At 36.0% G+C, this 13,723-nt stretch overlaps 1 protein-coding gene across 2 annotated transcripts in view; it reads left to right on the forward strand.

Annotated features, from left to right (window-relative positions):
- chico (insulin receptor substrate 1 chico) overlaps positions 1-13,723 on the forward strand; it is a 454,841-nt gene that overhangs the window by 49,843 nt on the left and 391,275 nt on the right. For both annotated transcript variants that reach the window (XM_067136485.2, XM_067136486.2), the window contains exon 2: positions 702-869. In XM_067136485.2, coding sequence (XP_066992586.2) covers positions 756-869 — 114 coding nt within the window. In that variant the 5' untranslated portion in view covers positions 702-755. The remainder of the gene's footprint in view (positions 1-701; positions 870-13,723) is intronic.

The raw sequence follows: 13,723 nt of genomic DNA on the forward strand, positions 1-13,723 counted from the left end.
GAACCTTATCTCTTTCACTCCCTTATGCAGATTGAAACTGTTATGCTTGTTTTCAAGATTTTCAATTTCTTTACATTTTTTGTTCATCCATTCTTCTTTTGCTTCTCTGGTCCTAATTGTTTTTTGGTGTTTGCATGAATCATCTTGTGGTTCTTTTTAACTCTCCATTGTTCCATTAGGTAAGAATCTTACTTTTCATTGAGCCTTTTATCCTTTTCTGTAGTAAAAGGCCTAATAGATCAACTGCAGTTTCGTGAATTGTTTCTGTATGCTCATTCAGTGTTTCATCTGCCTTAATTTCAGATCTGATTTCCAGATTTACATTTCTTGTGTTGAGTATATCTGTGACTCTCTTGAACCTCCACATCTTTCGTACTTTTTATGTTAATTCCCTTGGTCTTATGTTTTGTTAGCTGTATTTTCAATCACAGTTGTATCCCTGCAACAACTTGATTTGATATAACTACGTTATTTTTTATTTAGTCCTCACTTGATACAGTTTCTATAACCAACTTTACCATGAATACAATGCTTTTCATCAGGTAAGTTTATTTTTTATACCAGGAAAGAAAAGATTTGATGACAGGGGGAGATTAGGGTAACTTTTATTTAATTTATATAGGTATGTATTTTTGTGAAAAAAATTTATTTGTACCATTCATGCTTTTAAAAATATTAAATATTGTGTTTCTTTTTCCTAGATGTTCGCTTTGTGTATTGGTTGAATGGTCTAGCGTGGGACAGAGTTGCTTGCCATGTCATCTGTGCAGAGCACCTCTTCAGGTGGCGACTCCACATGGAAAGATCTGGACCGCCACGATGGAAGAGCGGGAGTGATTCTCAAGATGGGTTACCTAAAGAAACTCAAGGTTGTGTAAATTTTACCATTAAATTTTTAAAACTTTAAATAAAGTTTGTAATGTACAGGATTAGGATTTTTAGGTGTACACCTTTTCTCTTAGGGTAAATTAAAGCTCTTTGGAAAGATACCACAGTGTGAGATTTTCTCTCTAGTTGAGAAAGGAGGGATTTTTCTAGAATTTTCTTTCCCTTTTTTGTTACTTTAATTATTTTTTTTCTCAACAGTGTCCATAATCCCCCTTTTTTTCCTATTTTTTCTTACACTGTAGCTTTTCAATAATCTTCTAGAGTGCATCTTATCATTTATAAAAAGATATGACTTGTGAGTTTCATTCCTTTTTACTTCCAGTAAATGCAGGACTGAAAGAGCACCTGCAGCAATGGAAAATAATATTGTGTATGCGCAAGTTCTGTTTCTCTCACTTTACCAAAACAAATAGTTCGCTACGTAAATGCATATTTCATTCCATGAACACCTGCAACAATGGAAAATAATATTGCGTATGCGCAAATCCTCTTTCTGTAACCCACCTGGTGGCCATGATCGTTAAGGCATTGACGTCTGACTCTGTGGTTAGCCATTCAAGTCCTGTTCATCAAAAAAAAAAAAAAAAAAAAAAAATCACCATGAAAATTTTGGCCAGCAGGGTAAGGGAGGGGGTGGTATACAATTTCTAATCTCTAGATTGCATGCCAAATACCTGGATTAAATTCCAAATCTTTCCACAATGCTCATATTATAACCTTTCAATGGTTTCCAGATCAGTTATAGAACCATTGAAGGTTATGGTAAGGAAGAGGCCAATGGAAATTATACGGAAGTATACGTCCAGCTGTTATACGTTCAGTTGCTATATGTCCAACTGTGTCTGCCGGCCGAGATAACCTGCTCATTTGAATAGGAAATTTTGATGGAAATAGGATGAAGGCGTAAATTCATAAGCTCAAAACCCCGTGGTCATTGGATAATTATAATCAGAAAAACATCATCTAGCGCATAAGCGGAAACAAGTAAATTAAAGATAAACGTCAGTGGGAGAATAAAGCAAGTTTTATGTGTGACATTCAGGTCCAGCAATGGCATGTGCGGCGGAGGTCATGCTTTGAATGATGCAAGTTCAGTGATCAAGAAGGCGTTGATGAAACAATCAATTGTACACGTCAAGAAGATACAAGTGAATGGTTAAGCGTGTTCCTTTGCATGATTTCTTTGTTACCTCTACAACAGTGGTAACACCAAACAAGGCACAAACACAGTTAAAAGTGGAAGGTAAGAGTACAATACACAATATAAGAAAACACTACACACTCGGAAAAGCAGTAGCTAGCATACGCGGATCTCCAACAAAACAAGTCCGTAACTATCAGTAGGGCCAACTAGTGAACGACAAAACAGGAAGATGGAAGGGCTGGGAACCTACCAAAGGCATGGACATGGCTTAGATAGCGGATTCCGAAATGAATCACCGTGATCCTTAGTTTTAAAAATATTATTTACAAGATAATTCTACACATACATTCCAAGTTATGAGCTATAAGTTTCAGTGATATACATAGGTTATTCGTAGCAGTGTAAATTCAAATTTCAAATCAACCGTACGTCTAGTTACAATGCAGTAGTACAATGCAATTTACAGGTTATCCAAAATCTAGCGTACCTAAAGTGATACCGAACTATCAGAGGCAAACCCCAAGGGAAATACTATTAAACTACAATATACATATTTTAGTGAAACAAAACGGGAATGCCTCGAAAACTAACAGGTGAGTCTAGCTGAAAAACTAAGGCGTCATAAATAACTAATTTGGTGAATCTAGGCGAGGTTAGGGCAGACTCCTGTATGAAAACCAAATCGGAACATTACGGAATTTTTAGCAGGAACGGAATTCAAGAGTGCTTACCCGAGGAGTGTGCCATCCCGAAAACCGGAGGGACGTCATCCAGATAGGCTGCTCACAGACAGATAAACCGAGACCGACAGAATTCAGGGTACAGAAATTCATTCGAACACTGCCTCGCTCACTATATATAGGAATTACTGGCCTAGGAGGCAACCAATCAGCATGCACGTGTTCCCTATCGCCACCTAGACTCACCAATCACAATCTTACTTTCGATTGCGAACTCTGCCTAACATTCTAGAATACGCACGATCGCGAAAGTCGTATTTTTCCAGAATAAACAGAACACACTTTCTAGAACACATACCAACAAAGTAACACACCCAGTACAAAAGTTATGTAACTTTCTAGATCTTTCCAGGAACTATAGACAGAATTCTACTATTTACAAATGCCTATGTTACAACATTATACAGTACAGGTTAGTTCATTAAATTATCTTATGCTCTACAAATAACAGTACAGGTTAGGTCATGATAAATAAAACATTATATGATACTTCGCCAATAAAGTCTTTATAAAAATTACATTCCACTCATCCTACATAGTTCACTTGTAACATTCTTAATTAAGAGAGTGACTTTGTTATATTTTTGAAGGCATTCCTCAGATATCAAAAACAGATGGAAAGGAAATTATAATTTTTCAGAAGTTATAAAATGTGAACCAATGTTATAATTGTAATATTTAAATAGGATTTTGTTTTATATGAACGATTATATTGGAAAAAAAAGAATTGAGATTGAAGGTCGAGAGAAAGTACTGCTAGGTACATTTAAGAAGGAAGCTAAAAATTGTAAGACTTGGGAAGTTATTGTGAGAGGAATACGGAAAGAAATTGTAATAATAATATCTAGTGTTTAATATAAGAAACAAGGCGAGTGTTTTTGGATTAACATTGAAATATTGTGTGTTACATATCATTGTACTAATTCCGATTGTACAAGTTTCTGGTCAGAATGCCCACGAAGGTGGAAGATTGTTACTGTAATACCATAACCAAATCAACCATGAGGGCTTGAACAGGATTAGTGTCCTGACAAGCCTAGAACTATGGTGAAATTGGTGAAATGAAATTACATTTAAAATTCAACCAGATGAGAGGATAGAGATGAGCTACAAGAGTCCGTCAATGATAAGTACCCCAAGATGTTGTCTTTCCTCTATTCTGTCATGTAGAATGCATAGCAGTAGCATAGATTTTTCTTTTATTTGTCATTAATTAAGATACAACTCGAGTAACATAATGTGATGTCGCAAATATTCAATGATATCCGTAATAGCAGTTAAGTTTTCAATAAGGAGATATTAGAATTATGTTTCCCATGCAATATTCGACTTGTAAAGCACGCATTGATGGTAATTATTTCAGGATTTCCTAAAGATTGTTCGTGAATGTAGGAAATATAATCCTCATAATTGAAATTACATACTAGTTGTTGCGTAGATAATTATTGTGAGATGATGTGATTTACGTGTTGTTTGAGATCTTCTTATATGATAGCTTTCATGTACGTGTATGATTTGTGTAATCAAGATAACAGTTAAGTAAAAGGTTCCACCTGATCGATACTTTTTTATTATTTAACCTTCGGCTAAATTTTATGTCATTAAAAACTTACAGTACATGTTTCGATTGCTTAACAGTCATCATCAGCTGTTTCGCTTAAAGCTTAGGTGAAAAAGCATAAAACATTTCATAATTAAAATTAAAATGTGTTAGTAAGGGACGCTTAAGTGGTGAGGAAGGGGGGGGGGGTTGTGTTTGTTAGTTAAGATTAAAATTATACAAATTAAATAGAAATTAATTAGAATAGTTTTATAATTTGTATAATTTTAATATTAACTAACAAACACAACCCCACCCTCCCTCACCACTTAAGCGTCCCTTACTAACATATTTTAATTTTAATTATGAAATGTTTTATGCTTTTTCACCTAAGCTTTAAGCGAAACAGTTGATGATGATTGCTAAGCAGTCGAAACATGTACTGTAAGTTTTTAATGATATGAAATTTAGCCGAAGGCTAAATAATAAAAAAAGTACCGATCAGGTGGAACCTTTTTACTTAATTGTTATCTTGATTACAATATCAATACGGAATGAAGTGGATAGTATGTAATATGATTTGTTTAAGACATGAGTATTTCTTCAGGTTAATACTAGGATGATTCTGACACGTATTTGATGATGAGATGGTTTCTTCGGATATATGTGCTAGTATATTTTGGGATGGATAATTACAAATAGGCATGGTGCACGTGTAAGGTGATGTGAATTGTAAATAATAGGGTCGTCGACAGGATGTTAATATGATAAAATGAGGTTACTGTGATATATGATTTGTTGAAAATAAGCATTACGGAAGTGTAGTGTGGTCTTTGAGAATTTTAATGAATTTAAGGTTGAGAAAGATTAAATATGATGTTCATCATGCGAAGTTGAAGTGGCACCGGAAATAGACAAGTGATAAGATTTGATGATAGTGTTTTTTGCATAATGTTCTGAAGATTATAAGTACTGAAATGTGTATACGGTCATCAAAAGATTAATCTATGGCACAACAAAATGCGAATGTTACATATTTGAACGGATAATCATTGATAGAGGATCTTCGACAGTAGATGACATTGATATGAAGGTAATGAGATGTCTCAACATAAGTGATGTTATTGTCACCTGTAGCAGTGCATGATTAGTATTTAATTAGTTGCTTTTTCTTCTTCTTCTTCTTTTATGACCACATAGGATCACTTTAGTCAGTCAGTCGTTCAGGTCTCTTTGAAGGGATTGTTCGGGCTTTGCGGTCTTTCCAGTACTTCTTCAGACGCTCAGATCTTCGTGCCCTTTCCTCAGTTGAAAATATGGGTGTTGTTGGTTTGTTTTGTGTAAGGGTAAAGCGGAGGTTTGTATTCTTGAGTTTTGTATTCAATTTTATCTTATTTGTGGTGTCTTTTGTTGTAAGGCCTATTTCCTTTGTTGTGGTATTTTTTGAGACAAGATTGTGTTGTACTAGTTATTTCAGAAGTCTCGAATCCTGCATCCTCATGATATGTTCAAGGAATCCCAGTCTCCTCTTACGCAGTAACTGTAATGGGTTCTAGCTCATTGTAGTTGCTTTATAGTATGGATTTCTGTAGAGAGTAGTAGATCTTCATAATTTTCAGGAGAATAATCTCGGTGAAGCCAGATGGTGTTGGATTTTTTCCAAGTCTACTTATTTATTAATGACGTTATCGGCTAGATGTTAGGTATTTTAGGTGCGGCGGATATGACGTTCCTGGAGATGCTGTTCCTACTTTGATTGAATTTACTTGTTAGAATTAGTCGCAGTGTCTCTGAATAGTATGTGATTACGTTATTAACAAGCGACAGCGTTGGACATAAGTTATTATGGAATACTCAAGTTGTTAGATAGATAGTTAATTCATGCGATGAGTCATAACATTGATGAATATCGAAAGATAAAATCTTGGACTAAGGAGTGGCAAATGCGAGTGAAATAACTAAATATTTCTTATTTTAATTCTATGATTGGTGGACAATGAAAATATAGTAAAATGATTTAATGTGTCATGGTAAATAAGTCTTCAGCAAGTTCCATGTTGGATTTGTTACAAGTCAAGTTTTGAATTTAAATTAGTTTATTACCAACATGTGATTATGTTATGATCCAAACTAACAGAGCATGCAATGTCAATTTTATTCTTATTTTCCAATCATGTTGTAATGTAAATATTATTGTTATTTTATTTCCATTTACGTTTGATTAATTAAATTGGAATATCCTTCCAAGAAACTAGAATTCTCTATATTTTCATTTTGTTGAATTAAGAATTATAATAGCCTTACATAGTTAAGTGGAATGAATTCTTGCTATAGTAATAAGAGCCTAATTGACACCAGCCGAGGCGTACTTTCACTATCTTCGAACCCTTATTTGAAAAACGACTCACGGACTGTTATAATATGGAGTGAGGGCATATGACGCTGTTGATGATGATTTGTCCAGTCATAAAAAACCCGCCATGACAGATTCATCTTGCCTCATACCTGACCCTGTAGAGAAACTGGACAAGGGTTGAACGAACAAGTGGAAGTGAGAAAGAGGGATTGCTCAGTTTATTGCAAATACTACACCGTATTACAGTTCCATCTGTTTCTATGGAATCTTGTTTTAAATTCCCAAGACAGAAAAAAAATCAGGCCCTGGACATCATCAGCACGGCAAAATCTAGTAATACACTCGTTTTGCACTCACAGTCCACCTTCTTAATTTCACAGACAAACTTGAGTCTAGTCTTTAGATGAATCCAGATGTTGAGGAATTTGCCACATCTGTAGAGTTGCCATTCCACGTGAATACGAAGTTTGTTCCACTGGTTTCTGTGGATGTCGAAAGAAGCTTTAGCAGCTACAAAGACGTTCTGTCTCCTAATAGAAACAGACTTGTTAAAAAAAGATATAGAGAAGCTCAATGCCTAGAAATGCAATAGCTTCCTGTATTTTCCTTTCTGGTGAGTGATGATTTGATGTATTTGTTTGTAACTCAATAACCTAGAATAGATCGATTTTTTGAATTAGTTGAGTAAAACAGCACCTTTTGTCTCTTTCTTAACTTTATTTTAGCACCTTTTCCATTCCTTTTTTGTATGAAAATTTCACCTTAAAATCCTAACCGTGGGACCTATTTTCTTATTAATACAAGGTGCTGTCACTACCCTGAATCAAATGATATGCCATCACCTATTGCAAATTAGCTGGTATCTAAATTGAAGAAGCATACCAAGATGCCAACTACTAAGGATTTTCTGTACTTTCTGCGGATTTGTCATGTGTGGAAGGGGTACTGATAGGTATGGATTTCACGACTTCGATGAGTTAAAACTTCACTATAGGTCTAACTCATTTAATATGTCCAAATGTGAAGTTATGTACCGTAACTTGTAAGAGAGAAATGAGTTCATTCCGAAAGCCAATGACCCTCCAATCCAATCCTAGTTTATATGTTTATAAGAAGTGCACAGCACTTTCCATCTTCGCAAAAATAAAGACTTAACTCCATTGTCTGAAATTTTTAAGGGAACAGCGTCACTCCAGGAATGCAATACAGCTAGTTGTATACCAAGTCTGACAATAACCAGTCCTGAATAAATAAAACAGTGAAGTAAACGATGGTAATCCAAAACAAGCAATAACATTTCAAACGTACGGTACATACCTTAATGCGGAAGATGATACAGTTCACCGGCTGCCTTAAAGAAATTGTACGCTCTCGTCTAAATAGGAAATATACTCTTAAAACGAAATTGCATCATATTGACTTGCCGCTGTAGGTAGCTGTATCATGGATGAGGAGTGTAGTTCGAAGTGCTGTTTTAAAATTTTCCCCACAAATGTGAAAAACTTCAGTTTCGTATGGTACATTGCATCGGAGACTCACTATTAAAAGATAGTTCGTGAAAAAATTACGAGGTGGCGATATTTGTTTACAACCTTTGACCGTAAGCGTAATATCTTTGCTGAACAAATTCCCAGCATGTGTTCAGAATTGAGAAAATAAGCTTGTACCTTATGACAAGATGTTGGAAATGTTCTGCTCCTGCATCCTCACTTCTGGCATCGTCTTAGGAAACTCCAATTCACAATTTTAACATTTTCATAGCCCTCCATGCCGAGCTCTGTCCCGGCTTATTGTCCAAGTCGTCTTAGGGATTTTGTAGGCGTAAGTTGTAATATTTTGGCAATTTCATTTACTTTTTTCCTCGTTAAGTACACGTTTTTTTAAACACCGCTTCTTATCGAGTTAAGAACCAGTTCCTCTCAATTCTTTTTTTTTTTTTTTTTTACGAGTTTCCGCACAGTCTCTCTATGTTGAGATCGTACACCTAGAAATTGTGTTACAAATCCCCTAACAGCTTCCCTGCAAGACTCTGTTTTCAAATAATTATTGTATATAAATACCCTTTCCTCTACCACGTACACATGTGGAGGCATTATGTGAATTATACCCCGAAGTAACACTTCACAACTCGAGAACAGTTGGAGCAACAGATCAACACTTAATACACGTTCTAAGCACGGACCTGAATTGCAAAGTGCGGGCATTCCCGTGCTGTCGCTGCGCTGTGTAACGGGGAGTGATGAGTCAACGGGAGGCAGACAAGCTGGGCGCGTCTGCTGGCCAACGAATGAGAGAAACTCACTGTAGTAATGGTAACAATGACCGCAAATTGCATCTTTTAGTGTTCACTTATTCTTGTGAAGAAAAAAAATACAGATTGTTACTTAACTCCTTAGTTTGGTGAAATGTGATGACTCTAGGGAAGGAATATTTCAGGTGTTTGATGGAGAAATTAATTCAAGATGCTGAAATGAGAAAATTGTTAATCGTTTGGTTGCGACAGTGCACATACAACAGTAGGTAAATTTAAAGGAGTGTCAGCATTTTTGAAACAGCAGAATCCTTCAATGATTATGAGACTGTATCGGTCACCTACTTCACTTAGCTGCCCAGAAGGTTACCAAAACATTGGAAGGAAGTGCAAACATGGAAGCATTGTTAGTAGATCTATATTTCTTTCTTGAAAGAAGCTCCAAAAGAGAAATGAATAAATTGAAGATGTATTGGGAAATGAATGGACCTGAGCTCAAAAGCCACAAAATCTTGAACCATGGCAGCACAAGATGGTTATCTCTCACCAATTCAATAAACAGGATATTAGAACATTGAAATCGTTTCGTGTTGATGAAGAAGTGAAGCGGGAAGAAACCAGCAATAGCAAATTTCTTGCAACTTGTTATTTCTGAAGAGCACACTCCCCAGTTTCACAAAGTACAACATGTTGCAAGCTCCATACATAATGTGGCCAGATACATGAATGCATTGTTGATGGATGTAATGGTGAGGTTTGTGAAAACTGAAAAGATTGGAAAGTAAATAGAAGTAAGTTTGAAATGCAGTTTACTGATATTGAGTTCAGTAGCAGGAGTTGTCAGAAAGATGACAATGATCTTGTAACTGGAGTTAATATACGACAGCACATTAAGCAAGGAAGTGAGGCTGGCAGGTTATCTGGAGATGACATGAGACAGTTTTTCAATTTGGTAAGGAATTTCTTCACTACAATATGCAACTATATGTTGGACAAATTCCCTTTTCATGACTGTGGTGAAGCATCCAGAAGTAGTGGATGTTTCAAATTGTTTCAAAACATGATTGAGAACACTGACCAATGCAAACTGGAATTGGAATTTGCTTCCTACCAAGTATATCCATGAAGACATTTCAAACTGCGAAACAATGGATGTAGCATGGGCTATAATTTTCAGACTGAAGGATGCTTCTGGAAACATTAAATATTCAGTTCTTCTTCAAGTGATGTTTGTCATTTTAGTGATACGTCACAGCAGTACTTAAACTGAGCGATATTCAGTATTGTTCGCAAGAATCACACTAACTTTTGACCAAATCTTAGTGCTCTCCTGGTGGAAAAAATAAAAATGTTATCATGCTGTGAGATCTGCTATCTGCTACCTTTTCTGATTTGTATTTTATTCGTGGAAATTCACTTCTTGTCTGTGGTTAGGACACTTTATCAGTAATAAATGTAATTAAGTACATGATGGTACAATGTAAGTGTGATGTGGAAAGTGACTCAATCCGAGTTCTTCTACTTCCATCACTTTTCAGCCCCTGAGGAGCATGTAGCCACATCAAGAATGAAGTTCTGTCAAGATACGTACAGATATGTGTTAGATAAGAATTGAAATGAGCTGATTTTGTAATAGGTATTTCATTTTGAGTTTAAAAATTAGAGTTGGGTTTCTAGTTCATTTTTCATTTGTGGATGAAAGAGAAGGGTAGACATACAGTGATATGAAGATAAAGTTGGAATTCAAGAACACAATAATTGGGGCAAATATTTGTTTATAGGACGAGTAGGGATTTGAATAATTTACCAAAGGAGATCTCTGATAAATTTCCAACTTCTTTGAAATCATTTAAGAAAAGACTAGGTAAACAGTGATGATGATTGAAGATAGTCTTCCAATGAATGTTGATGCCTGCCCTCCTGATGAAGCTGGGAAGCAGAAACAAACTCAGCTGGGTCTGAGAAGGAGAAGTAGCAGTAGTAGTAGTGAGGGAGCCTTTTCTATTTCTCTATATATGACTTGATTTGACACTTTTCTTTCCTTTCCAACACTTATTTTAGACTTTTGTATATCTAATCTGAGATAAATACAGTGCACAAGGCCAAAATTTGAAGTGTATAGCAAAATCATGTTATTTACCTAATAGATTTAGATGTCTACACACCCTTTTCTCTTAGAAATGGGCTAGCGACATGACCGCATTGTGTTTACGAGATAGAGTATTATAACTCAGAATTTTTGATTTCTTCAGTGGCAAACAATGTAGGACTAAACAACTGAAAGGGAAGGCTGTGAACTGGGGAATCATGGATCTTACATAAATTTTGCACACACATTAAATGAGCCAAGACTAACACAATAGCCTAAACATTTCTTTTGGAAATTAATTTATGCGACCTACAGAAAGCGTTAAAATTTGCATGTTTGAATTGGCACGCGGAATTTCGGTGCATGTTGAGTTTACTCGTTGAGGGACCCTACAACTGATTTTCTTTCTTATTTCATTAATAATTGCGTAGCTCATCGCAAAGATGATGTAGTGGCATTAAGAGAATTAATATAATTCCTGCATTGATTGTGGGTCAATAATGGCAGGAGAATAAGATTGTAATGGTAAAAATAAATTTAATCAGTATAACAAGGTACGTTACACATGAAAGTAAGTTACTCCTTATAGTTTCTGCAACAATGATGTTTGTGGTTGAAATTTTGAAAGCGGTTCTACACCAACTACACCTAACAAAGTGAGGATAAGGGCAAGTGGACCATCTTAAGGCACTGCTGTCAAAACAATATTGCACAGGATGCTCAGAGGCTCCCGGGATTTTGGACAAGTTCTGTACCAGTCTCATGGGACGAAAACAAGGAGACGATAGTTGGTGGTATGTCAGAGATTGATTTTTCAAGATGATGTACCTCTGCATCAAAACAATGTCCAAATTAAATAATCGAACAGTGTCGGGTAATCTTTGTAAAAAGCCCTTCCGTACTCTAAGCCCGTGTATATCTTAGTGGTTGACAATAAGCTGTGGCACCAGGAGGGATCATCATCAGATGTATGGTATCTTCATTTTGTGTAGATTTATGTCCAGAAAAGGAATCCAGAATGAGTGCAACTTTACCGGATGGTGTATTTTGCTTGAATACGCCATTAAACGATTCAAAAGAAATACATTGACAAGAGTGTCCACCTTTTCAATACAATATATCAAGTAAATAATAATATTACATCAGTCTTGGGACTAGTTTCAGCCTTTTAAAGGCCATCTTTAGCTGAATAAAAACTAAACAGATCATGTGATAACTAAAACATATGTATACAAGACAATGTTGCAGGAATAACATTAAAATATATATAATAACAAAAATTATGGTTGTGATCATCTTGTCATAATATGATGTCTTTGAGTTAGGACTACAGGCAAAGAAGTAAATCTCTATAGTGAAATGTACAGTATATCTAATGTCTGATGTAGAACAAGCACTGATATGCTGGAGGAAGCAGGCAGGCTATGTAAACATAGGAGTGGATCCCATTTTTCTGGTTTTAGTGCAACTAATCTGATTATTTTCATGGAAAAAAATGTTCTTTTTCACCTTCTTACGAAACACACCTTTCGAATCTCTTGAAGTGATGCAGAAAGGCCCCATAAGTTTGCCACTTCAGGTAACTCTCGGCATTATGGTCTAACTGTGAGTGGTGGACACTACAGATTGCACTGCAGCGGTAATTGAGTATTTCCCTTTTAAAGTCAATGTCCTTCAATACACATCTCCAGGCTGAACCCACTCTGATCACTGTTACACATGTTTTCGGGGCCATAGGACTCTATAACAGATTTAATTTCTTCCACGAATATATCTGCTGCTGTCATAGTATCTACTTCTTCGTTGTCTGCTTTTTCATCGTTGCTGATGTTATTTTCCATGACACAATACCATTGTGTTGCTTTACATTACATACCCACGTGTGGCATGCTTTAAACCCCATGCATTGTTCTTCATGAACAACTTGCATAGCCCACTGCTGGACGGTCACATCATAAATTAATTCATTACTTTGATGGGCCAAATAGATTTTTCTGACAGTACGTGCCCATTTCCCTCAATTTGTCTCGGCATGCCCTCTGTTCTTTACATGCTTTTCCCACAAATATATCGTATAATCCTGAATACCACCCCACTTTTCCCTCAAAATATTGGTTCTAAATCTTGGGTGTGGGTCATATTCAAGCCGTTCATTCTTGTAAATATTTACTATGTTTACATGGAGTATTGAAATACATCTGAATGTGGTTACCATACTCAATATACCACATGTAAATGGGCATTCAGGTCTTATTGTGTTTAAGATGCGTTCTAGAAAACAAGATTGATTTTTTTCCTCAATACGGTTACAGTGGTATGTAAACGCGAAATGTAGGGAAATGAAATATGGTAAATCAAAGAATATGGGTAAATATGAAAGCCGCTGCTGCAGATGCTCGATCATAATTTGTTTCACAAGTATTGCTGGCATGCTGGGTGCGCGAATAGCTGATCTTGTGGGATATCATACTTTGTGATAGTCAAGACTGTTGGTTATGGAAGTCTACCTTGCTCACATTCGAGTTCCCTATCTGTCCCCTGAAAGTGCTGTCTCGATAGTAAGCGATGGATTCAAAACGGCGTCTGCGGTCATTTACTGTGTGTGAGAAACTTAAAGTTGTAAGCGAAGATGAAATATATGGAAATCTTGCCGTTGGCAGAAAGTACGATATTGATGAATTGTGTATTTGTGATTGGCGGAAGAAAAAGAAAAAA

Source organism: Anabrus simplex, chromosome 1 (genome assembly GCF_040414725.1).
Source record: "Anabrus simplex isolate iqAnaSimp1 chromosome 1, ASM4041472v1, whole genome shotgun sequence".
Taxonomy (NCBI): domain Eukaryota; kingdom Metazoa; phylum Arthropoda; class Insecta; order Orthoptera; family Tettigoniidae; genus Anabrus; species Anabrus simplex.